The sequence below is a fragment of the Periophthalmus magnuspinnatus genome, chromosome 15, assembly GCF_009829125.3.
Source record: "Periophthalmus magnuspinnatus isolate fPerMag1 chromosome 15, fPerMag1.2.pri, whole genome shotgun sequence".
Lineage (NCBI taxonomy): Eukaryota > Metazoa > Chordata > Actinopteri > Gobiiformes > Gobiidae > Periophthalmus > Periophthalmus magnuspinnatus.
The window spans coordinates 30,668,419-30,695,489 of NC_047140.1; the positions used below are offsets into that span (position 1 = coordinate 30,668,419).

At 39.2% G+C, this 27,071-nt stretch overlaps 3 protein-coding genes across 3 annotated transcripts; 1 reads left to right on the plus strand and 2 right to left on the minus strand.

The window, feature by feature from the left end:
- Positions 1 to 51: 51 nt before the first annotated feature.
- On the minus strand, positions 52 to 10,317 carry abcg8 (ATP-binding cassette, sub-family G (WHITE), member 8). Its single transcript, XM_033979185.2, has 13 exons — positions 10,248 to 10,317; positions 9,822 to 9,923; positions 9,595 to 9,742; positions 9,106 to 9,344; positions 8,900 to 9,032; positions 7,572 to 7,841; positions 6,522 to 6,681; positions 5,213 to 5,311; positions 3,636 to 3,835; positions 2,168 to 2,244; positions 1,768 to 2,035; positions 940 to 1,067; positions 52 to 843 (listed from the first exon to the last, which is right to left on the minus strand). The coding sequence occupies exons 1-13, from the start codon at positions 10,296 to 10,298 to the stop codon at positions 706 to 708; spliced, it is 2,013 nt and encodes a 670-aa protein (XP_033835076.1). The 5' UTR covers positions 10,299 to 10,317; the 3' UTR covers positions 52 to 705.
- A 161-nt stretch (positions 10,318 to 10,478) lies between these two features.
- On the plus strand, positions 10,479 to 23,781 carry abcg5 (ATP-binding cassette, sub-family G (WHITE), member 5). The gene is made up of 14 exons (XM_033979186.2): positions 10,479 to 10,822; positions 10,931 to 11,052; positions 11,131 to 11,267; positions 13,340 to 13,438; positions 13,513 to 13,645; positions 14,428 to 14,567; positions 16,900 to 17,029; positions 17,102 to 17,315; positions 18,009 to 18,214; positions 21,682 to 21,820; positions 21,892 to 21,965; positions 23,208 to 23,319; positions 23,395 to 23,507; positions 23,578 to 23,781. The coding sequence occupies exons 1-14, from the start codon at positions 10,662 to 10,664 to the stop codon at positions 23,760 to 23,762; spliced, it is 1,965 nt and encodes a 654-aa protein (XP_033835077.1). The 5' UTR covers positions 10,479 to 10,661; the 3' UTR covers positions 23,763 to 23,781.
- A 178-nt stretch (positions 23,782 to 23,959) lies between these two features.
- Positions 23,960 to 27,021, minus strand: dync2li1 (dynein, cytoplasmic 2, light intermediate chain 1). Its single transcript, XM_033979346.2, has 10 exons — positions 26,954 to 27,021; positions 26,772 to 26,860; positions 26,525 to 26,690; positions 26,208 to 26,276; positions 26,069 to 26,146; positions 25,916 to 25,995; positions 25,771 to 25,841; positions 25,582 to 25,673; positions 25,420 to 25,512; positions 23,960 to 24,022 (listed from the first exon to the last, which is right to left on the minus strand). Exons 3-10 carry the CDS (start codon positions 26,630 to 26,632, stop codon positions 23,960 to 23,962), a joined length of 654 nt encoding a protein of 217 aa, XP_033835237.2. The 5' UTR covers positions 26,633 to 26,690; positions 26,772 to 26,860; positions 26,954 to 27,021.
- Positions 27,022 to 27,071: the final 50 nt, after the last annotated feature.

Consider the following 27,071-nt stretch of genomic DNA (forward strand, 5'->3'; position numbering starts at 1 on the left):
GCTCCTCTACCTGCTCCGTCTTAAGTAAAGACAATGTTAAACTCACAACAAAGATTTAAATGTTATTTATTGTCACATTTTAGTATTTTGTTGATCCTTGTGCACCAGTGCAAAAGTGAACAGTTTACATAATCATTGATCTGAACTTGTCCCAGTGTCTGTGACAGTTTTCCTAAAGCTCACGAGGTTTTTTACTGCTCCTTTACTCGTTGTTGGGCTTAATATCTTTATGTACACATAAAGATAGAGTTATAAAAAAGGAGATTAAAATGGAACAAGCTAAATCTGCAGATGGATATCTGCCAATGTGCTGCTCTAATCACTCCAAGACAATTCTGTCGTGTTTCCTACAGAACTCTGCTGCCATCCAGTAGCAAACAGTGGTACTGCAACATGGAGACTGCTTTTCTCATTAAAGTCGAAGCTTTCATTTAAAACAAACAAAAAAAGGTCAGAGGCACTAAGACCATGCACAGCACGGGACACCTCAACATTTATACATATGTTTTTAAACCTATTTTTACTTCCTGTTTCTCAGTCTCATATTCCTGTCTCTGTTTTCTCTGTGTAGAACGAGACAATAAACATGAAAATGACTTTAAAATTTACCTTTTTAAAAACATTCCCTTTAACTGTTAACTCTGTCTATCGAACCAGTCGAAAGAGCCTTTTTTACATTTTTTCCCTGTCAAACCTGATCCGTTTTCACCAGTCTTGGCTCGACTTCTGCTTGATGTACTTGAGGCAGATGAAGTAGAGAATCATGAATCCCAGACACACGGCCAGCAGCACCAGGAAACACGAGTACAGAGGGTAACTGTTCATGCCCATGATCTCCACCAGCTGAAAGAAAAGAGCCAGAGTGAGCCACAGAGAGGAGCCACAGAGAGTGAGCCGCAGAGAGGAGCCATGTTTAATCTTTACATGTGTTTAACTCACTCTCATGCCGTCGACCTCCAAGGTGACGTTCCCCACGGTCACCAGATACTTGACGTCTCTGAACTGCACCTGGAGCATCCCCTCGAAGCCCCAGCGCATGAACGAGGCGTAGGACAACCAGGACGCCACTGACGGAGACACGACGGACAAAACAAAATGAAACAAAACTCATGAGCGGTGATGGAAGAAGTACTTATGTAAAAGTACAGGTACCACAGCAGAAAAATACTCAAGTTAAAGTATCACATGAAAAAACTGACCTAAGTAAATGTATTTAAGGACCCATTTAAAAAATGTACTTAAATAAAAAGTAAAAGTATTTAAGTACCTGTTAAAAATGTACTTCAAGAGTTAAAAGTATTTAAGTAACTTTTACTTTTTAGGTACATTTTAAACAGGTACTTAAATACTTTTACTTTTTGCTCTTTAAAAATGTACTTAAAGCCCCTATTTAAGTACCTGTTTAAAATGCACTTCAAGAGTTAAAAGTATTTAAGAGTAAAAAAGTATTTCACGCAGGTTCTGAGATCAAATAAAGCTTCAAATGTGGTGATTCTGTTAAAGATTTGAGCTGAATTTTCTTCTTTTTCTTTATATATTTTTGTGTTAAAGATAAAACTCGGCCTTTTCAGCAGGTCTCAGAATAAAAAAATAAAACTTTTAATAAAATATACTTTTACTTTTCAGTCCTGTTCAAAAACAGAGTAGAAAGTACAGATACTGTTCTCTGATGTAGTGACGCAAAAGTAAAAAGTATCCAGTCCATATTTTTAGGCGTCTGGACTTTGTTGTGTAAATGATTCAAACGGTCGTGAGTCTGACCCTCACCGATCCACATGTTCTGCATGCTGATGACGAAGCCCCCGGTCAGGTAGAAGATGGTGAACAGAGCGTTTCCCATGAAGGCGGAGGTCTGCAGCGTGGGCAGAGCCGCCGCCACAAACAGAGCCATGGCCCGGCTGCAGTACACCATGAGCCACACCAGGAGGAAGTTGAGCAGGAAGCGCGTGGGGTCGGCGTTCAGGCCGGCGAGCCAATAGATGGGCAAACCGTAAACCAACGTGAAGACGCAGTGTTCGGGCAACTCCCCCAGAACCTGAAGAGAAAACACATCCAAAACATGTTCAAGAAAACGCACGGTGGAATAAACTGAAGCTCAAAGTGAAGTTAGTTTAGAGAAAGTGTCGCACTGCCCCCTGCTGGACGTTACTGTCATTTGGAGTTTTACCTTCGCAAAGAAGTATGACGACACGGCGTACATGCCGTCCTCCAGCTCGTGGTACAGCATCGCTCGCTCTGTGTGACCTTCAACAGGAAGTCAAAGTTAAAGAAAGTCTGGGGAACATGTCACTATAAACTGTATGAACAGGGGCGGCGCCGCAGAGGGGGCTTGAGGGGCTTTAGGGGGCATGAGGGGCTTGAGTCTCCTGTAGAGTGGTCAGTGCACCCTCATATATATATATTTTAATTTATTAATATTTTTAATTGCATTTTAACATTTTACAGCCCTCCCACCTCTGCCGTCCAGATGGGCACCGGGTAAAACACAGGAACAGAAAAAAAATAAAATATATATATATATATATATACACACACACACACACACACACACATATATATAAACAAAAATACGTAAAGTAAAATACATTTTTTTAAAAAGAAAATAATAATAGCTGTAGCTAAGTATGATAAATATAATAAGTGGTAAAAATGATGCTAATAATGATCATAATAATGCTCATAATGTTAATGATAATAATAATAGCCAAGTATGGTAAACATAATAAGTGGTAATAATAATACTAATAATGATGCTAATAATGATCATAATAATGCTAATAATAATAATACTAATACTAATACTAATAATAATAATAATAATAATAATAATAATAATAATAATAGCTAAGTTTGGTAAACATAATAAGTGGTAATAATAATGAAAAGCAATAATACGGGACAGAAGTTGACTTGAAAACAAAACCCAAACCACACAGTATATGCAATAAAAATAAATAACAGTAGTAAAATTAAATAAATAATAAATTTACATCATTTGCATCCCTCAAAGATCTGCCTCACTGGAAAACTTGGATAACACGTCCAATCTTGACTAAAAATGAGACTAATAAAAACAGATTTTTTTTCCTTTTCTTTGCCTCATATAAGTGCAAAGTTGAATAAATGAGCGTTCTGGTGAGAGATCAACTGACCTTCTGATCTTTTACATCCTGGTTCGACACCACAGTGTTTTCTGTTTTGTTCTTTTGTTTGTGTTTCTTTTTAAAATCTACGTTTTAATATCCTGCATGAACAACTGCTGTGTAGAAGATGTGGATTTTGGAGCCAGTGGTGTTAGAAATGTTGCTGTTCTGTGGAGGTGTGTGAATAAAATACAAATAAAAAAAAACAACAACAAAAAAACCTTAGCCCCCTTTAGCCCGTAGCCCCTCCAACCCCAAAACACCTGGCTCCGCCCCTGTACACCACCGCCGCGCGTTTGTAATTCCTAGAACTTGGGTGTGGAACAGTTCCCTTAACCTTGACCTTACAGAACCGTTGATAAAACGAATCTCATCTGCACTCGTGATACTCTATTTTATTGCACATACTCAGAAACGTGGAGACTTTGCGTTATCTCCGTTGATATCGTCAATAAAAAAGCTGCCAAATGTCGAAATGTCGCGCAGACTCACATTTGGCTATGACGTCCAGCACCACAGCGAACGGCGTAAGGGCCCCGATCATGTAGAGCAGAGCCACCGTGTCCTGGATCGACAGAGGCTCCGGTCCGGCGCCGTAATAAAGGAACCCGACGAGTAAAGACATGAGCAGGGCCTCGAACCCGTGGACCAAAATGGTGACCAGGTCTCTGTAGTCGTTGTACATGTGACGCCTGAAAGAAGAAGGTTTGAGTCGAGAGAACAGAATGTTGTGACGTTAGGATGGAAATAACACAAGAACTGGGAAGAAGAGGAAGAAAAACATTCACACTGGGCTAGAGTTCAGCACATTTATATTTATATTACCTCAAAATAAAATACAACACGTGTCCTGTTTACAGAAGTATTTACCATGATTAAAAATAAACCCTTTTCAGCAGGTTTCAAACTGTCATACATGCATAAAAAATACTTTCACTCTCCCTTTGTTGTTCGTTTCCTTTTTGATTATGTTTTGTTGTGTTCATTATGCTCCTATTATTTTTTATCATTATTTTTGAATTATTATGTTATTGTTATTATTATTGAATTATGCATATTATTAATATTATTCACATTCATATTATTTTATTATTATTATTATTATTATTATTGTTACTTTTTATTATTATTGTTTTTAATTTGTATTATTTTATTTATTTATTATTAGTATTGTTGTTATTGTTACTTTTTAATATTGTTTTTCATTTTTATTATTTTATGTATTTATTTTTATTATTGTTATTATTGTTACTTTTTATTACTATTGTTTTTAATTTTTATTTTTTTATTTGTATTATTGTTGTTATTATTGTTACTTTTTATTACTATTGTTTTTAATTTTTATTATTTTATTTATTTATTTATTAGTAGTATTGTTGTTGTTATTATTGTTACTTTTTATTATTTATTTATTGTTGTCTTTTTTTTTCTTGTATTAAAGTTGTGTGTATTGGGGTGGATGTGATGTGGGTGGTGTGTGTGCAGTCAGAGTTTGTCATAGTAAATAAATAAATAAATACATAGTTTAAAAAATAAAAAAATAAAAGTTTTACTTTTCAGTCCTGTCCAAAAATATTATGGAGTATTTCTCACATTTACGGAAAGAAAACTTTAAATTACATTTAGTTGCAGAATACTGAACACCCAAATAAAAATGTAATTTGTAACGTGTTCTGTTACACGGGCCAGTCTGAGTACTGTGTTCTGAATACTTTGAATACTTTTACATTATATTACATGATATAGATCTATAACTACGGCTTTATTTATAAAATCACACACACTTTTCTCTCACTAATACCATGCAGTTTTCTAAGTCAAAATAGATGTTTTTTTGTTCATTATTATACATTTTTTGGCTGGTGCGACTTATACTCTGGAAAACACAGTATATTCTGAAGTGAAAAAGTAACTGTACCAGATTAGTTAGTCTAAATGAGTACTGAGATGCAGTATTTTCAGTACATGTGTTGAGTTACTTCACCGTTCACCAGTCTCATGTTTTTCCCGTAGTTTCACTGTCGTATAAACTTCACACACGTTTAAAATCGAGCGTTTGCTGCTTTTACCTGATCAGAACCGTGAACTGGTGCAGTCGTCCTGGGAGTTCACTTCCTCGGTTTGTGATTGTGATCAGCTCTTCTCCTTCAGCACTAGGACTCACGTGGCTGGAACGTTTTTAAACACATTATTATACATCCAATAAAGAAATAATTACAAAGACAACTGATAAGATGTGTTAATTAGATTTGTTCTGTTGTGCTCAGAGGGTGTCAAAGCTTTTAATCTCGTTGTATTTTTGTATTTTAGGCGTTGTGTCGATTAAAGAGACAAGTGGATCATGGGTTTTTCTCATATTTTTGAAGAATATCGCTGCATTTTTTGCCACGCATCATGAAGCGTAAAAGCAAAACATCAAACAAACAGAATAATAACTGTAAAATGAAAAGAAAAATCTGATTACATAACTGGACAAAAGTTGTAGGAGTGAAGACGTTTGGCTGCTCTGAGCTTCTGCAACGTCACAGATTTATTTCCGTCCAGTGCTGCATTAACTTCTCACTGTGACAAACTGGGCCTTTGTGCATTTTTAATATTGCATCATTTTGTTTGTTCACACGTTCATTTTCAATCATTTTCTAATACAAAACTAAATAGAACTATCCCGGGTTTGTTTTGCTTAGTTTTTCAATTAGTTAAATCACCACATACTTGTTCGTTTAAACATATTTTATTTAGTTAAACGTGTCAATTCAGTTTAATACATCAATCCATTTACCTGCATCTCCACATGGTCCAAACAAAGAGGGGGCGTGGCCTATGTCAGCCATTTTTATAGGCTTGGGTGTGGTCGTGGGCCGGACCATGTGGAGGGAGAACTGGTTTAAATTTGTTTATTTCTTTGTGTTAATGTCTTATGTATTTTTTGTTTTATTTACTTGCAGTTACACCGACTGACCACTGAATTGACCTCAATGGAGTGTGGCAGCAGAGAGCACTGTAGAGGCTGATGTGCAGCTCCACCACATAAACCGATGCATTAAAGAAGAAGTTATGTTTTAGTATCTATCCACTGCAGTGACCGCTGTGCACCAGAGGGTTAAGGGACTTGGGCCTGAGAGATGGTTTTATATTTAAGATTCTGCTCATGTTACACCCACAGCCCCTGGGGAGGAGATGGAGTGGACCAGGGGGAGGAGCTTCAGGTGCAGGAGGGTATTTGAGCAGGGCTAATTAGACACAGACATCAGTGTAGCCAGGGCACTTGTGGCTTTTTCCCTTAGTTGTTTAAGTTCTGTACATGTTTTTAATCGTAAAGAGACTTCATCGACGCCGTGTTTTGTCTTTACGTTACAAGATTAAACAAAAACTACGCACTCGTTTCCCTGGAAGGACGACGTGCTGCCCCGGTCTGGTTTCCACATGTGGTCGTCTGTGTCTTTCACGTTTTCTTTGAAGCGTTCTGCTAAAACCCGCGCTCGCTGCAAACACTCCGCCTCCAGCTCGGCACTGCGTCGGTCGATACTGATCAGATCCACTAAAAACAGAGTAAAAACGATTAGAACAAACGACACGTGAGTTTAAAGGTTCGATGTTACGCAAAATGGAGTCTTTGTGAGCGTTAAGTCGTGTTATAATGCGGTTAATGCACCAAAAACAGACCTGGAGTTGTGTTTTTTTTGTTTGAGTCACATTTTATTATCAGTTTGTAACATCTCCAAAACCTCAAAATGCTCTGTTCCACCTTGTGATGTCATTAAGTGGTAGTTTTCAAGTTAGCAGCTACATTTTAGCTTTAATTCAGTCAAGATTGGCAACTCCAGATTGGCTGAAATGATCCAAATGAGTAAAAGTACAAGTACAAATTCAGGGACAAAAGATTACTCAAGTAAAAGTATCACATGAAAAAAATCGAAGTAAAAGTATTTATGTTTTCTGTTTAATGTACTTAAAGAGTAAACAGTAAAAGTATTTTGCAGAGATTTCTGGAACTATTAAAGCATCAAATGTAGTGATTTTGATAAAGAATTTAGCTCATTTTAAGAGATTCAGTCCATCTGTTTCAATCCGTTCCACCTCGTGATGTCATGAAGTGGTAGTTTAAGTTCACAGCTCCTTTTACCTTTAGTTCAGTAGAAGATTGACAATTCCAGGGTTGAAATGATCCAAATTATTCTATAAATGAAGGTGTGTGGAGTTTAAAAACACAGTAAAGCACTTCCTGTATCACCACATGATGACATCACAAGGTGGAACAGAGTGTTTTCAGTTTGAGAGAAGAACTCAGCGTAAATATGCAGGTTTGTTTGTGTTAAACATGTGAAAATGAAACAAAAAACCAGGTCTGTTTGTGATGAGGAAACAACATTATAGTCGTAACATGGGCCCTTTAAAGTACGACTTCGTGTAAATAAAGTACACAGGTACCGTAAAAGTCTGAGGGGTTGCAGTATCGGGGGCAGGGGTGTCCCAGGGCGGTGAAGTACGGCACCATGTCTCGTGCGGCGCCGCAGTAAACCGCAGAGCCCGAGGACAGCAGCACCACGAGGTCAAACAGCTGGAAGATGTCCGAGCGCGGCTGGTGCACGGACAGGAGCACGAGGCGGTTTCCACGGGCCAGCCGCGACAGAGTGATGACCAGGTTATGAGCCGTGAAACTGTCCAGGCCTGAAGTCGGCTCGTCCAGGATCAAAATGCCTCAAATACATAAATGCATTCAGTTTATTTGACTGTCAGTAGGAGGTTTTCAGAATAAGAGCCAAGATGCAAAACTGCTAAATAATTATAATTGAATCAACAAAATAATCCAAACTCAAGGACTCAAAGGACAAAGGACATTTGTAAAATATGATATTAATGCGTAACTGTGAGATAATATCACGTTCCCACATGGTATTATCACGAGAGAACGACTTAATTATCACGAGAGAACGAGATTATTTTTTAAGTTAAATATCTTGTGCGCGCGTGAAACAATATGTACAGAAATTATTATATATAGATAATTATGTCGTTCCATCAAAATAATCTCGTTCTCGATGACAATGCACCAACAAATTGAACACTTATTACAATTTATCAAAATTCCAAACAATAATCTTTAACTGCACATGACCAACTTTCAACCCTTTTGAAAAAAAAAATCTAAAGTTGAAACATTCAAAGTATGATTTTTCCAAAAATGGGATTCTGCCACATAAGGCTGACGTCCTGTTGTGTTTATGGTGCAATCATAACGTTTCATGTGCTGTTTCCTGCCAAGTTTCATCTTTTTTATGTTTAATTCTATGTTGTTTGGGCTGCTCTTCCAGTGGTGTAATGTATTTAGATTTTTTTAAGGGGGTGCCACAGTGACATTTTTACTCTTTTTTAAATTGTTCTTTTTGAGGGAAAACATGAGGCTCAAATGCAACAGGAAACAAGGCACAAGTGAAACACACGAGGGCGGAGCAGGCCATCAACAGACAGGAAGTAAAACTCAAACACAGGAAGTAGAACTCAAACACAGGAAGTAGAACTCAAACACAGGAGCACACCGAACACTTGACAAACTAAAACACATGAACTACAGAAATAAGACAAACTACAACATACAAAACAATGAAACAAAACATGATCCATGACATTAGTGTGCGTTTTGTAATAAAGTGGTTGAAAACTCAAATATGTCGGCGCTAAATACAGTCAGCTTTAAAATCATATAAACAGTTTGACGTCTGAACTGCATCTGTGTCACTGAAAATGTTGATGTTTACCTGGATTCCACAGGAGCTGCACAGCGATGCTCACTCTCCGCCTCTCTCCTCCGGACACGCCCCTCACGTAGTCGTTGCCCACTCTGGTGTTGGCGCACTGACGCAGCCTCAGCTCCGCGATGACGTCATCTACCTGTGATTTACCGCAGCACATCAGCCGTGTGAACTTTAACCCTGTGTGTTATGTTTAAATGTTTGTCACTGACCCTCTTGTCCCTCTGGGCCTTGGTGAAGTGGGTGGGCAGCCGCAGTTTGGCCACAAACACCAGCGTCTCGCGCACGGTCAGATGAGGCAGGAGGCGGTCATCTTGGCGCACGTGAGCGATGGTCTTCCTCACCACTCGGGGCGTGTTGGGTTTTCCATTGATGAGAATCTGACCTGACGTCATGGTCCCGCCTTCATCTCGACACGTTATAATGTCCAGCAGAGACGTTTTACCGCAGCCTGTGGACAGACGTTTAGAGCAAAATAAAAACACTCATGTAAAGGTCACTCTGCAGGTCACTCTGCAGGTCACTCTACAGGTCACTCTACAGTTCACTCTGCAGGACACTCTGCAGGTCACTCTGCAGGTCACTCTGCAGGTCACTCTACAGGTCACTCTACAGGTCACTCTACAGGTCACTCTACAGTTCACTCTGCAGGACACTCTGCAGGTCACTCTGCAGGACACTCTGCAGGTCACACTCTTCACCTGAGCTGCCGATGACGGCCAGCATCTGTCCACTTCGCACTCGCAGGTTCAGTTTGTTTATGGCCGTCTGTTTGTTCCCTTTAATCTCCCAGGGTAATTTAAATTCTGATAATCTTTCGTACCAGGGGATCTGTGCGGCCGTGTCCACCTGCACCAAACACATTTATGTGATTTAAACAGAAATATCACAATAGAATCATGTGCAGAGGTAAAAGGGCAGAGCTGACCTCGTACTGAAGGTTGTTGACCTCCAGCTCAGTGCACTCTCCGCTGTAGGTGAAGTACAGACTGCTGTCTTCTTCAGAGAAAAACAGCTCTGTGTCTCTGTCCTGAGAAGAGGAAAAGAAGAAGAAGAAGGAGGAAAAGAAAAGTTCAAACACACACAGCTTTAATGTGTTTTACATTCACTGACATGAGATGGGATCTACAGAATCAAACAAAGCTTTTCTTTATCTCATATATGTCATACATCAGAACAAATGAGAGATAAAGTCAAAGTTCACTTCAGTTTTCACCAAATGGTCACAGTCGTCAAAGGTAAACACACATATGTGTTACATGTAAAATGAAACACATCAGACACACTGTGTGCACAGGGTCACTCTACAGTTGATTGAAGATTACATTTTCAGTGGGATTCATGGAGCTCTCACCTGTGCTGATCCGTGGGCCGATGCGCCGCTGGTGTCCATGTCTGGGTCCATTGGGTCACCCCCCCTCTGGGTCCAGCTCTGCTCGTTCTTCTGATGACCTCTTCAGACTCGTTCATTCAGCTCAGCCTCAGCCCTAGAACTCCTCAAACGTGCCAGCAGCTCCTCTTTGACATCTTCTCTTGGAAATGTGAATGAAGTGTTCTACTTGAGCCTCGTGCTCGAAAATGCCGACTCAAGAGGGTTTTTTTCTTTTTGCTCCACTTTATACAACCATGGATCAAAGTTCTCGAGATAACACAGTATTAGGGTTTATTGTCCCTGGTTAGCGGCAGCAGCTCACCGTCCCTGATTGTCAAGTGCAGATACATTTCACTCACACATGTCTCCGTAGGTGTTTTGGAAAAGGCTGCAGACATGGAGGGCTTCTACTCTCTGAAGACAGTGGGACAGGAGGAGGCGACCAGCTTCAACCAGTCCTTCAAACTGGTGAAACGGGACACATGGAGGGACAGGGCTGAGGGACTGTCGGAGCCGTCCTGCTCCCTCAGTGTCGACAAGATCTCGTACACAGTCAGGTATGAGCTCACCTTTATGTATGATACAGTAATGTGACATAATATGGAAGTACAGTCATTCTGGGGCCATGTTGTGTTCACGTATCTGAAAATGTGTGTGCGTTTCAGTGAGCGCTTGGGTCCGTGGTGGGACTTACCCTCCTACAGGAAGAGATGGACCCGGCAGATCCTCAATGACGTCTCGTTCCACGTGGACAGCGGCCAGATCATGGGGATTCTGGGGAATTCAGGTTCACAAACAACAACAAAAATATATTGTCAGTAACGATATTTATTAGTGACGTTGACAGTAAAATGTGTGTGTGAAGGATCGGGGAAAACCACACTTCTAGACGCGATTTCTGGAAGGATCGGAAACAGCGGCGTCCTGTTGGGTGAGGTCTTTATAAACGGGAGGAAACTGAAGAGAGAAGAGTATCAGGACTGTTTCTCCTACGTGCTACAGGTAACACGCCGCCATCGATGTAAATGGACGCACTTCCGGCTCTATCGACTCTGGCTCCAGTTCACTTTCTATTGAAAACTGTCCCGTCTCTCTGTACCTGCTGCTGTCAAACTCGTCATTTTGGTTTTAAATGTTTGTATTAACCCGCTCTACGCGATCCTGGGGTTTTTATTTTGCTAATGTGTTCACAAAATCAACACAAATCAACCTGCTTTATACAATATTTTAGCGTTGAAACTTTCCAAATTATATATTGAAATGAACGGGATTCCCACTTAAACAGAAGTGCAACCACAAAGAGTTTAGTCTCTTAAATAAAATAAGGTCAGTAGAGTTTTCATGCAGCCCAACGATGATGCTATTATCTTAGACTGTATATAAATAAAAGTCTCTGGTCATTATGTTATATTTAAGATAAGAATTATAGTTGAATGAATGTAAACACAGTAGACGTCACTAAATAACAGTTATATACAACAGTAAATATTAGGTTCAGGTGCAAAGATGCATTTTTGTCTTGTTTGTCTCTCTTCAGAAAAGGTTGCCCTGCCTGTGTATAAAATGTAAGACAAAACATAAAAAATAAACCATTAAACGATCAACATCAAATACAAACATCTAACAAACGACATCAAGCACAAAACATCAAAACATCAAAGATACACAAACACACAACATCAAACAAACACAAAACATCAAACACACACCATCAAACGATCAACATCAAATACATGACATCAAATATCAAGCACAAAACATCAAATATCAAACACACGTCAAACAAACACAAAACATCAGACACAAACCATCAAACATAAACCCTCAAATGCAAAATATCAAACACAACATCAAACAGGAAGCACAACACATCAAATCATCAAGCGCAAAACATGAAACACAAAACATGAAATACACACCATCAAACGTAAAATATCAAGTTAAAGGTGCAAAGATGCATTTTTTCTTGTTGTTTCTTGAATTATTCCTTCACCCTTTAATCCATCCTCAGAAAAGGTTGTCCTGCCTGTGTGTAAAATTAAACACAAACTGTCAAACACAAACTGTCAAACACACGACATCAAACACAAAACAAAACGTCAAACCAGCAAACACAAAAGATCAAACATAAACCATCAAATGTAAAATATCAAGGTGCACAGATGCATTTTTCTTGTTTTTTTGCACTTTTCTTTAGTCCCTCCTCAGAAAATAATGCCCTGCCTGTGTAAAATTAACTCCACGCCCCTGATGCCTCCTCATATTCTTAATCTCTCAGTGAGAGGTGCTCATGTGTAGCCAAAGCCTGAATTAAAAGTGTGGTCTTTAAGCTGGCCCGGGTTGGTTCTTATTCATCTCTGATAGGACCCTGTGCTCTCTAAGCCTCCTCATTAACTTCCCCACTAAGCTGCAGTTGAGGAGGTGATGTGAGCGCCTGATACTGAAGTCATTCTGATGAGTGACGAAGGAAAGGAAGAACCAGGGGCCAGAGTGTGTTAATTAAAACAGTCAGGTGGTGAAGCGGTGTGTTTTTGTGGATGTAATAATATCTGAGAACAAGCAGCATCAGTGTTTGGTCAAGAGTGAACAGACTGATCCTAAAACTCACACGAAACATAAACCATCAAATATGAAATATCAAATATAAAGCATCAAATATAAAACAAACATAAATGATCAAACACACACCATCAAACATAAACATCAACCATAAAACACCAAAAATCAAACATGAAGCATCAAACACAAAACATAAAACATCAAACAAACCATCAAACACACACTATCAAACATAAAACACAAAACAAAGCGTCAAACGCAAACCACCAAACATCAAACATGATGGTTTGTGTTTGACAATTTGTGTTGTTTTTTTTATGACATCAAACATAAAACATCAAACACAAAACATCAAACATAAAACATAAACCATCAAACAGAAAATACAATGATAGTTTGTGTTTGACCTTTTGGTTTTATGTTTTGTTTCTCATTACATCAAACAAAAGACACTGGAAAAAGTTTGCTCAGGTTTGTAACTTTTATATTTCTCTAAAATGTTGTGTTTTTTGCAGAGCGATAACCTGCTGAGTTATCTGACAGTAGAAGAGACTCTGACCTACACGGCGCAGCTCGCTCTGAGGAAACATTCAGCTGAAGCCATCAAGAAAAAGGTCTGTTGGTGTCACGTTTATTTTTCTGTCTTTATATTTTTAACGTTACTGCGTCTGGACGTGTTTTTCCGCAGGTGTCGGCGGTGATGGCCGAGCTGAGCCTGACTCACGTGGCCCACAGCGTGATCGGCGGACGCGTTTTTACCGGGATTTCAGGCGGAGAGCGGAGAAGAGTGTCGATAGCGAGCCAACTCCTGCAAGATCCACGTAAATATCGTCTTTCTTAAACCAAATCCAACGCCGTTACTCCATCAAACACTCAAGAAAATATCCTACGTTAATTTAAAAAAACCTTATGAACTTTCGATTGAGCGGCGAGGAAGTAGGAAGGAGTTGGTAGTTTTAAGTCTTGGAGAAAGTTTGGAGAAAAACTGGCGTGTCCCCGAAGAGTTTCAGAAGTCTGGACTGAGGAGAGACAAAGGGATCAGAGCAGGAGATTAATGAAGAAAAACAGCGTAAAGGACAGAGGGAGCGATGGAGAGGAGTAATGAAAGTCTGAGTTATCTCACACCAAAAGAAATAAGCAGGCCCCACCTCAGACCGGATGTGTGCGCCGCCACATCCCAGGTGTCGTTTATCTGCTCTATAATGCTCCCGGGAGGATGAAGGGTCTCGGGCCTCATTCAGGATTAAATGGCCATTGCCGCGCACACACACACACGCACACACACACACACACACGTACACACACAGAACAGGAGTTACACAAGGAGTAATGAGAACTTCCCATTTGATGCGTCTCCAATCAACCAGGAAATGAATTAATCTCACAATTAAAGCATCTGCTAATTCCACCCCACTTCCATAAAGCGAAGAGACAATCTTTTAATTGTCCTAATTAGACTAATTACCTCAAATATGAACTAGCTTATCTTCACAAGTCAAGTTGGGCCCACTGAGATTCTCCCTACGCTTAAAAGTTTCCAGGTTTAAACTTAAAGAGTTCAGCGGTGTAAAATAAATAAGTAAAGTTTATGGTGATGTCGCAGGGGTGATACTGCTGGACGAGCCAACCACAGGCCTGGACAGTATGACGGCCAATCAGATCGTGGTGCTGCTCGCGGAGCTGGCGCGCAGAGACAGGATCGTCATCGTGACCATCCATCAGCCGCGCTCCGAACTGTTCAGGGTTTGTATCCAACGTTGAGACAAAAGTGGAGTTAGAATATACAGTTGTCCCTCGCTATAACGCAGTTCATCTGTTTCATGGATTTTTTTAGTGCAATTTTGATTGGCTGTTGGACTGTAGACCATTGTGTCGTGCGTCCTGATTGGCTGTTGGACTGTAGACCATTGTCCATCAGTCTCCTCCGTGCCGTGTCTCCTGTCCAGTACAGAATGTGTTCAGACAAATTTACATAAACGTTGGATCTCAGTGTGACTCTGAAGTGCTGTACGTTTGCAATTTGTTTTCTCCCCGACAAAACCCACAATGTCGATGAAACGTTCTGCACCGACAAAGACGCCTACGAAGGTTTGAACTTTGAGAGAGTTTAAACGAGAGAGAAATGCCATTAACATTTTCTCACATTTCTCTCTTGTTTAATGAGTTAATAGTGACTCACGTGTATTTCACAGTTCCTCTGACGGCGCCTCTTTGTCCTGGCGTCGATCTAACATTTATGTAAATTTGTCTGAACACATTCTGTACTGGACAGGAGACACGGCACGGAGGAGACTGATGGACAATGGTCTACAGTCCAACAGCCAATCAGGACGCACGACACAATGGTCTACAGTCCAACAGCCAATCAGGATGCACGACACAATGGTCTACAGTCCAACAGCCAATCAGGACGCACGACACAATGCACATTCAGATGATGTAAAAAAGCATGCAAAAAAAAAAAAAAAATCCACGAAACAGTGAGACCACGAAAGGTGAACACAGTGAATATAGTGAGGGACAACTGTATGTAATTTCACATTGTTACAGTCGCACTGACAACCGCGTTTTTGTCTTTATTATTATGCATTTTTTTTACTTATACTCTGGAGCAATGTTCCCTCTCATTTTTCACGAGTCTGAGCAAACACACAAACAAACACAAACTCCCTGAGCGTCCCATGGACCAGTGTGAGCGACATCAGACGCGCACGCTGTGGTCATCAGACGTGCGCGGTGTGGTCATGCTGCATCGCATCCATCAAAGTTAAATGGTTTATTAAAAGAATCAAATTACCACATTTACATTTGTGTTATAAGACTTTTAATGAAGTTCTTTATCCACTTATACAATGAAAATGACAAAAATCTTGCTCATGACCTGTGTAGTATGTTAATGCTTTTGGAAGTATAAATATTTAATTTTAACTATGGCACAACATGAACTTCAACCAAACCAAGACAACTGTAAACTCCAATGTTGAAAACACACTTAACATTTTCATTATAAAGCTCTGACTTGTATTATGAGTATAAGTATAAGTTTATATGAGTATAAGTCATTGTGTGAAGCTTTTGCTGTGACTGAGTGAGTTTGTCCTACTGTGTCTGGGAGACAGTCCGGTAACTCTTTTTCAGTTTATGACACGATCATTTGATTTATACAACTCATAAACTAGTGACAGTTAATGACCAAAACACACTGAGAGGAATCTGTATCTGCAGCTGCTCTATTACTGTATTTTATTTATTTTATTTATATATCAAAACACAATATATAATGTGTATTTGTATATAAAATATATTCAAAACAATCGATCGAGTCCCGCTCGGACCAACTTCTGTCATTGTGTCCTTAGGCAAGACACTTCGCCCAAGTGTGTGTGTGATGATTGGTGGTGGTCGGGGGGCGCAGATTGGCATTAGCTAATGCTAATGATTACACATGATACACATCTGACCCACAATTAAGTTAAAAGCAGAATAAATCACACTTACCGATCAGGAACATCCAGTCCATCAGCACATCAGGTCCTCTGCTCCTGACTCCATCATGATCTTCACTCGCTCCGGGTCCAGATGTCTCTAGTTTAACTTGTACAAACATCCACAGTGTCCTCGGTCACATATTTCCTTTGTTTTGTCCGTTTCGTCATGTTTAAAACGCAAAACTGCTGCAAAACAGTGCGTAAAATTACGCAATTACGCGGATCTTTGCCCGAGGGCGGGCCGTGGGAACGTTAAGGGGATAAACATTTAGAATCATTTAAATCATTAGCGAGTCTTTACTCCACATCAGCCACAACTCTGGTAGCGGGACATGAGGACATGAGGAGGACATTCAGCCTGTTCTCTATTATTATTATTATTATTATTATTATTATTATTATTATAACTTGCTTTTAAAGATAAAATGTCTGTTCTTGGTCTTGGATTTTGTAAAATAAATTTCCCCCAAAAATGCGACTTATAAATGTTTTTTTCTTCATTATTCTGCATTTTTTAGCTGGTGCGACTTAAACTCCAGAAAACACAGTAAACTAAACGTTACTTATAAACCGTTGTGTTGTTGCAGGTTTTCAGCAGAATCGCCATAATGAGCCGCGGAGAACTCGTGTTTTGTGGCCAACCTCAGGAGATGGTGGACTTCTTCAGCCAGTGCGGATACGAGTGTCCCGAGTACTGCAACCCTTTCGATATTTACGGTACTACCTGCGAAGTCAGACCATCTTTGTTATGAGCAGATTAAAAATACATTATAATATTTTGAATTCCAGTGGATTTCACGTCTGTGGACACGCGCAGCAGTGAACGAGAAGCCGCAACCCTGAGCCGCATGCGCGAGATCGCCTCCACGTACCAGCGCTCGGACGTTTATATGAACATGTTGGCCAAAATAGAGCAGAGTTTACAGCAGTCAGACAAACCGGCCATCCCCTTTAAGAGCAAAGAATCACCGAGCGGAGCGGCCAAACTCGAGGTTCTGCTGAGGTGAGTGCACTCCCGAACAGAAGGGGGCGACAGCGGCTCAGTTTGTAGCGCGCTTTCGATCTAAACACTGTCTCTGCTTTTAAAAAAAATGACGAGAAAATTTGAAAAGTTAATTGAGTTTCTTCTGTTTGACCAAAAATCAGCACAATTATTTATCCAGAACACATTCGATCCATTAATCGTTCCAAAAAGATGCGTGAAATACTTTCCCTCTAAAAGAATATTTTTAAAACATGTACTACTTCTACATTTCCAAAGCTCAAAATGCTCTGTTCCACCTTGTGATGTCATGAAGTGGTAGTTTTCAAAGTGAACAGCTGCTTTTAACCTTTAGTTTAGTAGAGATTAGCAATTCCAGGAATGAAATGATCCAAATGATTATAGAAATGAAGGTGTGTGGAGTTTAAAAACACAGTGGAGCACTTCCTGTATCACCACATGATGACATCACAAGGTGGAACAGAGTGTTTTCCATTGGAGAGAAGAACTCAGCCTAAATATGCAGGTTTTGTGTGTTTGTGATGAGGAAACAACATCAGAACAGATAAAAAAACATCGTAATACGGGCCGTTTAAGTCTTTTTTTTAACGATACTGTAAAAAAAATTAATATTTCCTCTGCCGCTGATTATACGACGACCACAAAAACATTCGCAGACATTATGACCAAATCAAAAAATGTGTTTGTTTACAGACGAACGGCACGTAACCTGTCCCGGGACCGGATGGGCGTCCTGATGCGTCTGTCGCAGAACCTGATCTACGGGCTGTTTGTGGCGTTCTTCGTGATGCGTCTGGATGTGGACGTGGCCAAAGGGGCGATTCAGGACCGCATTGGCATCATCTACCAGAGCATCGCCGCGTCGCCCTACACCGGCATGCTCAACGCTGTAGCGCTCTGTAAGTGCCACACCGCCCCCTGCTGGAGAATAAACAAACACATTATTATTTTAAATATCGAATCAAAATCAAAGACTTTTCAGAGCTTTTCCCTCAACATTTACTCACCTGAAGTTGTTTTTGGAGAGATTTATGTTTGATAATCTTTAATCGCTTATTTTCAAGACGCCATTTTGTCTTTCAACCCCCTGTTTTCACCTCCACTGTGACACGCCCACTGTGACGTACGCGCTTCCTTCCTTCTCCAGTTTTATTTTCTTAATCGGTGATACTCGTCGCGTCGTCATTTTGGTACAAATGAAAACAAAAGTGCTGCTCTAGTGTGATGTGCATCTGTCCATAGGGGGCGCCAACAGCATGCGGCGCTTTGTTTTGATGACGTTTACGGCGACGTCAGCTCCTATTGGACACCGCAGTTTTCTAACGCGGATGTCAGCAGATTTGTTTCTTTTATTAAGTCGTTGTAGATGAATATCGTGATTTAAAATGTGTAAATTATAACTATAGAGACACAAGTTGAGTTTGTTTTGACCCCTGACAGTTTGAACTGCTCACTAGCGCCTCATAGTGGTCACGTGATGTAGCGGTCAGCTGATTTAAACTTATCAGAAGAACAGACGAATCTCATTGGACTGAAACAAAGCGTCAAAGACAGATCTCCTCAGGTGTCAGAAGCTAAACAGAGCTGGGCCTGGTTCGGACTTGGATGGGAGAGCGCTGGGAATTCCAAGTGTTGTGGGGTCGTTGTGTCCTTGAGCAAGACACTTCACACACATTGCCTAGTATGAAAGTGGTGTGTGCAGAGGATCATGTAGAGCGGGTTAATACGGAGATTTAACATCAAAATGATGAGTCTGACAGCAGCAGGTACAGAGAGAGGACACAGTTATCAAAAAAAGAAAAAAAAAAACTCAAAATAACAAAAAAAATAATTTCAAATAACAAAAAAAATCTCAAAATAACAAAAAGAAAATAAATAAAAAACAAAACTTAAAATAACAAAAACAACTCAAAATAACAAAAAAAATTAAAAACAAAACTTAAAATAACAAAAACAACTCAAAATAACAAAAAAATAAAAAAATAAATAACAAAACTTAAAATAACAAAAACAACTCAAAATAACAAAAAAAATCAATTGAAATAAACTCAAAATAACAAAAAAGAAAAAAAACTCAACATACCAAAAAAAAAAATTCAAATAACAAAAATAAATAAATAAATAAAAAACAAAACTTAAAATAACAAAAACAACTCAAAATAACAAAAAAATTAATTGAAATAAACTCAAAATAACAAAAAAAAAAAACCAAAAAACTCAACATACCAAAAAAAAAAAAAAAAAAAAAAAAAAATTCAAATAACAAAAATAAATAAATAAAAAACAAAACTTAAAATAACAAAAAAAAAAAATCAAAATAAACTCAAAATAACAAAAAAAACAAGAGCAGGTTAATACGAACATTTAAGACCAAAATGATGAGTCTGACAGCAGCAGTCAGAGAGTCGATGGAGCCGGAAGTGCGCCCGTGATCACTTCCTGTTTGGAACGCGGCGGCTAGCACGTTAGCTATGTCCATTTATACATACAGTCTATATACAGTCTGTAAAATCGCTGTATCAGACTGATTATTATTATTATTATTGTGAAGATTATATGAACGTTTTTGTATTATCTATGTACGTAAATGGATCTAAATAGGAAAATGTGCCAGGAAAAGTTTAAATTACATCACAGTGAAAAAGGTAAAACATTAGTACATCTATGTAGAGCACTGTGAATATCTCCATCTCCTGTGGGACATTCATGCAGGTCTAGATGTCGTTTATGTTCTACTTTTAACCAAGATAACAGTTTAAAGTCTGATGAAGTGTCTATATAATACTGTAAAACAACGGTCACTATCTGGGCTGTGTTCAGAATACTATATCTTACATACGACGCAGCAAACAAGCCCTTATCAGCGCAGAGATAGCGTCAGGATGTATGTAAAGGTTCAGTGAACGCGAGTAGCTCATACAGACCCGTGTGTGTGGATGTGTTTGCAGACAGCTCCGTGTTGTATAAGGTCGTGACATAATTTTGGCAGCCTAAGACTCAAAGTAACCTTCCCTTATCTTAAAACGTAATTAAGATACGAATGACCTGGCGTAAAATCCTCAGCAATAGGTCTCAGACAAGCTAACGTACAAGCTAACGGTTCATGTGTATTTCATCTTTGTCGTATACAGTGATCCATAAACGTCTAGATCTGCATGTGGCTCTTTCGTCCTCACACTGCGGCTCTGCGTTTTCTGGCTTTGGGAAATAAATTATAAGTATTTAAATGAAGTGGATTTTATTTGTGTTTGGTTTTTTTTAAATTGTAGCTCTACATAGGAAGAGTGTGTTTTTTCTGTCACTGAAAATAAGCGTCACACTCGCAGAAGCCTGTTTGTGGAGTCGTGCGGATGTTCAGCTCCACATTTGTCTTTGAGCAGCTTTTCTCCACCATGAACTATGATAAAAAAAAAAACTCAGGCCTCACACACACAGCTCACAGTCCTGAAACATGAAACTTCAGACGCAGACGCCGCAGAGGGTCAGGAGCAGACGTCCCGATAAACAGGGAAAAGAAAGATTTATGCTGAGATTTAGCAAATACTGTAATTGTTTATACAAAGCGTAAAAGAAAAAACAAACAATACATACAGTCTTATCTTCAGTTTAGTTGTATTTAAGGCCCCCAGTGTTTTATTTTCAGTAGAATCTGGGTCCAAATAGCTCTTTTTGGGGGTTAAAGGTCACCGACCCCTGGATAGATGTATATGTGACGTATAATCCTGAGCTAAGTGTTACTGGGCGACAGTGGCTCAGGTGGTAGAGCGTTTGCCAACTGATCAGAAGGTTTGGAGGTTTGAATCCCGCTCAAATCCATGTAAAAATACGATTGGTTGAGTGGTGAGGGTTGGCGGTGCGATTCCAGCTCCCACAGATGAATGCTCTTGTTGTGTCCTCGGGCAAGACACTAAACCCTCCCAGTGTGTGTGTGTGCACCGGTGTGTGAACATGCGCATGGTTCCTTGATGTAAAGTGTTTCGAGAGACTTGAAGGTGGAAAGGTGCCGTATAAAAATCAGACCATTCACTGAAGACCAGTCAGACACTTAACAGCTCTGTATCTTAGTAATTATTCTTATCACGATGTCCTTGAAGATCATAAAATAATAAATAGTTTAAAGTAGACGGTGTATAAACTGATACAAGCGAAAATGACTTAAAATAATCAGACCTTTACTGCAAACTGGACTTTTCAGAGATTTTAACCATGTTCTACTCGTTTTTTTCTTTTAGATGAATATTGTGATTTCAAACGTAAATGTAAATTATAACAGAATGATCCACAGAGATGAGAACCGTAGAGACACAAGCACAACAGGTCTGATTTAAAGTAGCAGGTTGTATAATTTAAACTTCCCTCTGTACAGTCCCTGCGCTGAGAGCGATCGGGGACCAGGAGAGTCAGGACGGCCTCTACAGCAAATGGCAGATGTTTTTGGCGTACGTGTTCCACATCCTGCCCTTCAGCCTCCTCAGTGTTTGCATTTTCACTTCCTTCCTTTACTGGTACGAGACGTTACACAGAATATAACACAACCGTTTTGTCTTGGTACAATTTAAGCATTTGTTATTTTCAGGACGATTGGAATGAACCCCCACACTCTGCGTTTCCTCTGTTACACGGCCGTAGTGCTGGTCCCTCATATTATAGGTAAACTCCTGTCACACTCGTCACTATAATCACTATATCCACTTATCGTTCAGTTAATCAAAGACGGAACAAGCATTTTTGAGGTCAGCATCTCTCTTTTCTTTTCTGTCTTTTGTGTTTTTGAGCTGTAAAAGTTTGAATTAATAGCTTGTCTGACTCATTACGGATATAAACTTTCAACTAAAGTGTTTCATTTTGCTGTTTATTTATTGCAGCTCATTAGTTTTAACAATATTGTAGATTTAGAATATTTTTTAGGGACAATTCTACTTTCTTTCTACTGGGTTTTTTGTATCTGTGGTGTAAATTAGTTTCAGTTTTATCGTTTATCGTGTATATTTACTATATATGTGTCAAAATGTGTTATCGTGACAGGTCAAAAGTGTCTATTAAAGCGCCTATGACCGGTTGGACTACTTATTTTACTAAAACACAGTTATCTTCATTATATTTAAGATTTTACATCATTCTATTTTAGTTTCAAATTTTACTTCCTGGTTCAAAATGATGACATCACACTAGGGAACTGTTACTTAGCAACCGTGATACTGAGCCCAAGCTCCTTATTATCTGACAAATAAACTTATAAGAAAACACCTTTATTTTGTAGAAATGTTTAAAGGTGCACTGTGTAACTTCTCTGTCTCCATGGAGATGTTATTGCTTTGCCTGGAATGTTCACAACTACAGCATTAAACGCATCTTTATATTTGTTCAATTGCAGCTGATTTTATTGCTCAAAAATACCTTGAAAAATGCTCATTTCTTCTGTAAGCAAGCTCTCCTCTCCACAGACCTGACCTCCAACTTGGTCCAAGACAAGGAGACAAGCACATGACAGACCCTTCCCCCAGAAAAGTTACACAGTGCACCTTTAAAGTAATGGAAAAATGTGTTTTTTGTGTAAACTGGGCTGAACTTTTGACAGGATTCTCTCGGTGTGATGTCATCAGTGTGGGACTCTCCATTTCAACACATTTTTAGCTTTTCTTCACAAACAGCTTCTTGTTTGGTGTAAAACTATAACTTATATTTGCAACAGGTTTTATCTCACCAGTTTAAATAGAAATTAAAGCATCATCAAAGCCCGTCATACGAACTTTAAGATGAAACATAAATGCAAACATATAAACCTGAGAGATTGGCTCGCGGTGCTGTGGCTCACGGCGTTGTGGCTCGCGGTGCTGTGGCTCACGGTGCTGTGGCTTGTGACGCTGTGGCTCACGGTGTGGCTCTTCACAGGGGAGCTGCTGACAGTGGTTCTCCTCGGCGTGGTCCAGGATCCAAACATGGTGAACACTGGTGTGGCTCTGTTGAATATCGCTGGGATTCTGGTGGGCTCTGGTTTCCTCAGGTACCTGTTTGCACATCATTATATTAAACATAACGATTCTATTAAACGTTGACTCAGACTGTTCTGTTTTGACAGGAGCACGCAGCAGATGCCTCAGGTCTTTCAGTGGCTCAGTTATTTGACGTTCCAGAAGTACAGCTGTGAACTGCTCATCGTCACTGAGTTTTATGGGCTCAATTTCTCCTGCAGTAAGTTCATTTTTATCTCTTTTTTTTATCTCTGTTCTGCTGTTCTGAATTTCTGTTTGTTTTGCTCCAGACGATTCTCAGCCGTTACCAGGAGGCTGTGTGATCAGTCAGGGCGATCAGCTCATTGACCAGGGCTACCCTGGTGCCCTGTCACGTTACACGCTGGACTTCGTCCTCCTCTACGCTTTTCTTCCTGCTCTGCTCTTATTGGGCATGATCAGTTTCAAAATTAGGGACAGGGTCATTCGCCACTGAAGCCGCTGCAACAGAATGAAGCCAACGTTAAAAGAACAAACACGTCAACGACAGAGAACAAAAACCTGTGGTGTAAATAATAAATGCTTTATTTTATTTTTATTTTATTAATTTTTTTGATGATTTTTGTTCAACTAAAACATGACTGTTAAAATGATAATAGTAATAAATATAATCTGACACACAGCGGCCGTTTGTCACGACTCCAGGTCAAGTCCTTTCCACGACTTGGCTGCATTTCTTTTGTATTGCTCCAGTTCCTAAAATCAAAAGAAAAGGAGAAAAATATAAAAAATTAAATGAGAGAAATACATAATGATATTTACATAATATTTATAAAATGTACAATTATAAATGTAACAAACATTTTAATTATTTTGTAGAAACATTAAAATTAATAGTGTTTGTATTACTTGATATAAATATGAGTTTATGTTTTATATTTTTTAATCTCTAATCATTTTGCACAGAGTAAAGAATCCACTGGAGCAAAGATATGACCTAATTATGTCAGTGTTACTGAAAGTCACTTTTACTGAAGCTCATTTTTATCTGGGGTCAGTGGGACAAAGTGGAGGTAATAAGATAAATTTATGGTGAAGTGAAAACAGAACAAAGGCCAAGTTTCAGGAATTCAGACTCAGCCTGAAACGAGGTCAACCCAGAGTTTTCAGTTTAACAGAGCGAACCTAAACTCAGGGTCAGTTACCATGGTAACGCTCTCTGACCTAACCTGGTCCAGAGCAGAATTTGCTCCTCTAATCACCAGATGGATCAGGTGCAGGTAATAAGGCTTGACAAGAGTTTAATCTGACTTGTATTCATTTATACTTTACACTTACTTTACTCAAATGACTTAAAATCACATAAAAACCTTGTATCTGGGGGGAAAAAATGGGATCTGGGATCTGAAAAATCTGATTTGGTGGCAGTGTGAACGTGGCCTTCGATCCCCTTCTGTACTAAAGCGTGTCCCTCACTATAGCGTGTCCCGCACTAAAGTGTTGGGAATTATACTTTATTTAATATATTTACCTTTACAATTTGATTTACGTAGGAAACATTTAAAATACACAGCACTGAAACATCTTAGATTTGTTAATATTGTAATTAGCAAATTGTATTTGAAATCAAATATTAAAATGTTAACAGTTATTAGGCTATGTCTGATATGGATCTTTTTAATAAAATAGTATAAATTGATTAAACCATGTGCTCTTCCTTTACATTAAACCCGATCTGTCCAAAGTGTGTTCCTCAGTCACATGACTTCCTGTCCCTCTAAGACGGATGCATCCTCTGTTTTACCGTTTTTTCTGGGATATTTTGATAAAGTCTTGTGTCCTAAACCCAGGGTTTATCATCTCTGATGTTCTAACTCTGCTCCAAACCTGCTTCATGAAACAGAAAACTCAGAGTTGTCTGTCTCAGGGGAGATCAACCCTGAGTTAACTCTTAAACCCAGGGTTTATTGAACCTCCTTTGTGAAACAAGGTCTCAGTTTATAATTCTATATAATATAAACAAGAACATACACAGTGTAGAACACATTATACTTCTCAGGCTGTTATTGCTTTATAGTTGTGTGATAGAAAGACGTGTTTGAATGAGGTTTGATGAGAAGAACACTGAATAGTGATCAAAGTAAAGACATTACCTGGTCTTTTTGGGCTCTCATGGTATCGACCTGAGGCTCGCTGTACTGGGGGTCCTTGGCTGGATCCTTCAGTTCCCTTTGTTCACTGATGGTCTAAAAAAAAAAAAAAACATGGCAAATTACTGGAAAGCTCTTGCAGACTATTTACATGGACTTTTGTACCTCTTGAGGGAAGATGGACTCATAAACTTTCTTCCACAGATCTCTAGGGTTTTTTGCATGTAGTGAGGTCACATCAGAGGTCGGGGGTGTGCCTGATTAATATTATTATGTTATTTTCACGGATTATTACTTTGCAACATCACATCTGACACAGTTCCTGTTTTAACCACATGGATGCGCTGTTCTCACCGATTTGGCTGAAAGAATCTGCACCGGCAGGAATCATGAGAGGTTTGTTGGACTCAGTGGACACAGTTTTTCTGAAGACAAAAAGACAAGTCACGTTTTGTCGCGGTTCTTTCCATGTGAGATACTGTGTGTGTTTTGTCCTCACCCTCTGTCCACTCCAAATGCAAAATGAGAGAAAAATACTTTGGTTTTGGACATTAAGCTTTCTGACTTGATGCTGGTAAACTGATAAAAACAAGAAGAAAATCATAAAAATCTTGAGAAAAATGACACAATGTACATTTTGGCTTGAACTTACTATTAAAGACGCTGCGTAGTAGTGAGCGATAAAACGTAGTGTCTTACTGATCAGCTTCTTTTTATCAGATTCAAACTCCTGCAACGCAATTTATACCATAATATAAAGTCTAAAGAGCGGACAAATGATGGCGCTTTACCTGGAACAAGTCATATTTGCTGCCAATAATCAGAAGTGGAACAGGGAAAGGATTTATGAGCTCTCGGTCCTGTAAAAAAAAAAAAAAATAGAAAGAAAAACTAACCACACACACAAATGTATTTTAACTTTCTTATTATACACCATTAGTATCTCTTTTCTATCTATTTTGCTGAAAAAAATAAATTTTGTGTTTGTGTTACTTGACAATAATGTAAAGTTTAATACAGTTTACACAGTTTAATCTCTAATCATTTTGCATTGAGTAAAGAATCCGCTGTTTTATCTTTCTCATTATTACTCATTATTATGTCTTACGGGGTAGTCTTTGGGCAGGACACGCGTCTGCTGGACACTCTGTTGTTTACTGCTGGTCTTTTGCGCCTTCTCGGTCTGCTCTTGTGCTGTTTGCAACAATCGTTCCATTGTTCCCCACAAACAATTGGGTTTCGATAGATCCAGGACGAGGATAATGGAAAGAGAGCTAGAATCAGATAATATACAGCATCGGTAATTAGCAGATAAAACTCCAACTTTAACCAAAAAAGACTCATCAAACACCAACCTGATGTTTGAAGCACTGATGGGGATCTGCACAAGATCTGACAGAGAGACGCCTCCACCCAGCTCCCACAAATGAGCAATGTCTTTAAACTGAGGATGAAGAAATGTTTGTAAAGATGACAGATCATTTCAGCAGTTCAAATGAATTCTTAATACAAATAAACAACGTAATTATTTCCTCACCGTGTTGTGTCCTCTAGTGCGCCGACCAAAACTGTATTCTAGAGCCAAAGTGGGTTTAGGAGGTTCATCTCTGTAACAAAAACATCACTATCACTGTCCAATGCTGCAGTTTTGTCTG

What these genes read in the sequence shown, in the direction of transcription:
- abcg8 (XM_033979185.2), bottom strand. Translation starts at nt 10,298, where the DNA reads ATGGACCCAGACATGGACACCAGCGGCGCATCGGCCCACGGATCAGCA. An exon ending in CGGCCCACGGATCAGCACAG is followed by an intron (nt 9,924 to 10,247) that starts GTGAGAGCTCCA and finishes TCCTCTTCTCAG; the next exon opens with GACAGAGACACAGAGCTGTT. An exon ending in AGGCCCAGAGGGACAAGAGG is followed by an intron (nt 9,033 to 9,105) that starts GTCAGTGACAAA and finishes GGTAAATCACAG; the next exon opens with GTAGATGACGTCATCGCGGA.
- abcg5 (XM_033979186.2), top strand. Translation starts at nt 10,662, where the DNA reads ATGGAGGGCTTCTACTCTCTGAAGACAGTGGGACAGGAGGAGGCGACC. An exon ending in CTGAAGCCATCAAGAAAAAG is followed by an intron (nt 13,439 to 13,512) that starts GTCTGTTGGTGT and finishes GTTTTTCCGCAG; the next exon opens with GTGTCGGCGGTGATGGCCGA. An exon ending in GTGGGCTCTGGTTTCCTCAG is followed by an intron (nt 23,320 to 23,394) that starts GTACCTGTTTGC and finishes CTGTTTTGACAG; the next exon opens with GAGCACGCAGCAGATGCCTC.
- dync2li1 (XM_033979346.2), bottom strand. Translation starts at nt 26,632, where the DNA reads ATGGAACGATTGTTGCAAACAGCACAAGAGCAGACCGAGAAGGCGCAA. An exon ending in TCCTGCCCAAAGACTACCCC is followed by an intron (nt 26,277 to 26,524) that starts GTAAGACATAAT and finishes TTTTTTTTACAG; the next exon opens with GACCGAGAGCTCATAAATCC. An exon ending in AGTCCATCTTCCCTCAAGAG is followed by an intron (nt 25,513 to 25,581) that starts GTACAAAAGTCC and finishes TTTTTTTTTTAG; the next exon opens with ACCATCAGTGAACAAAGGGA.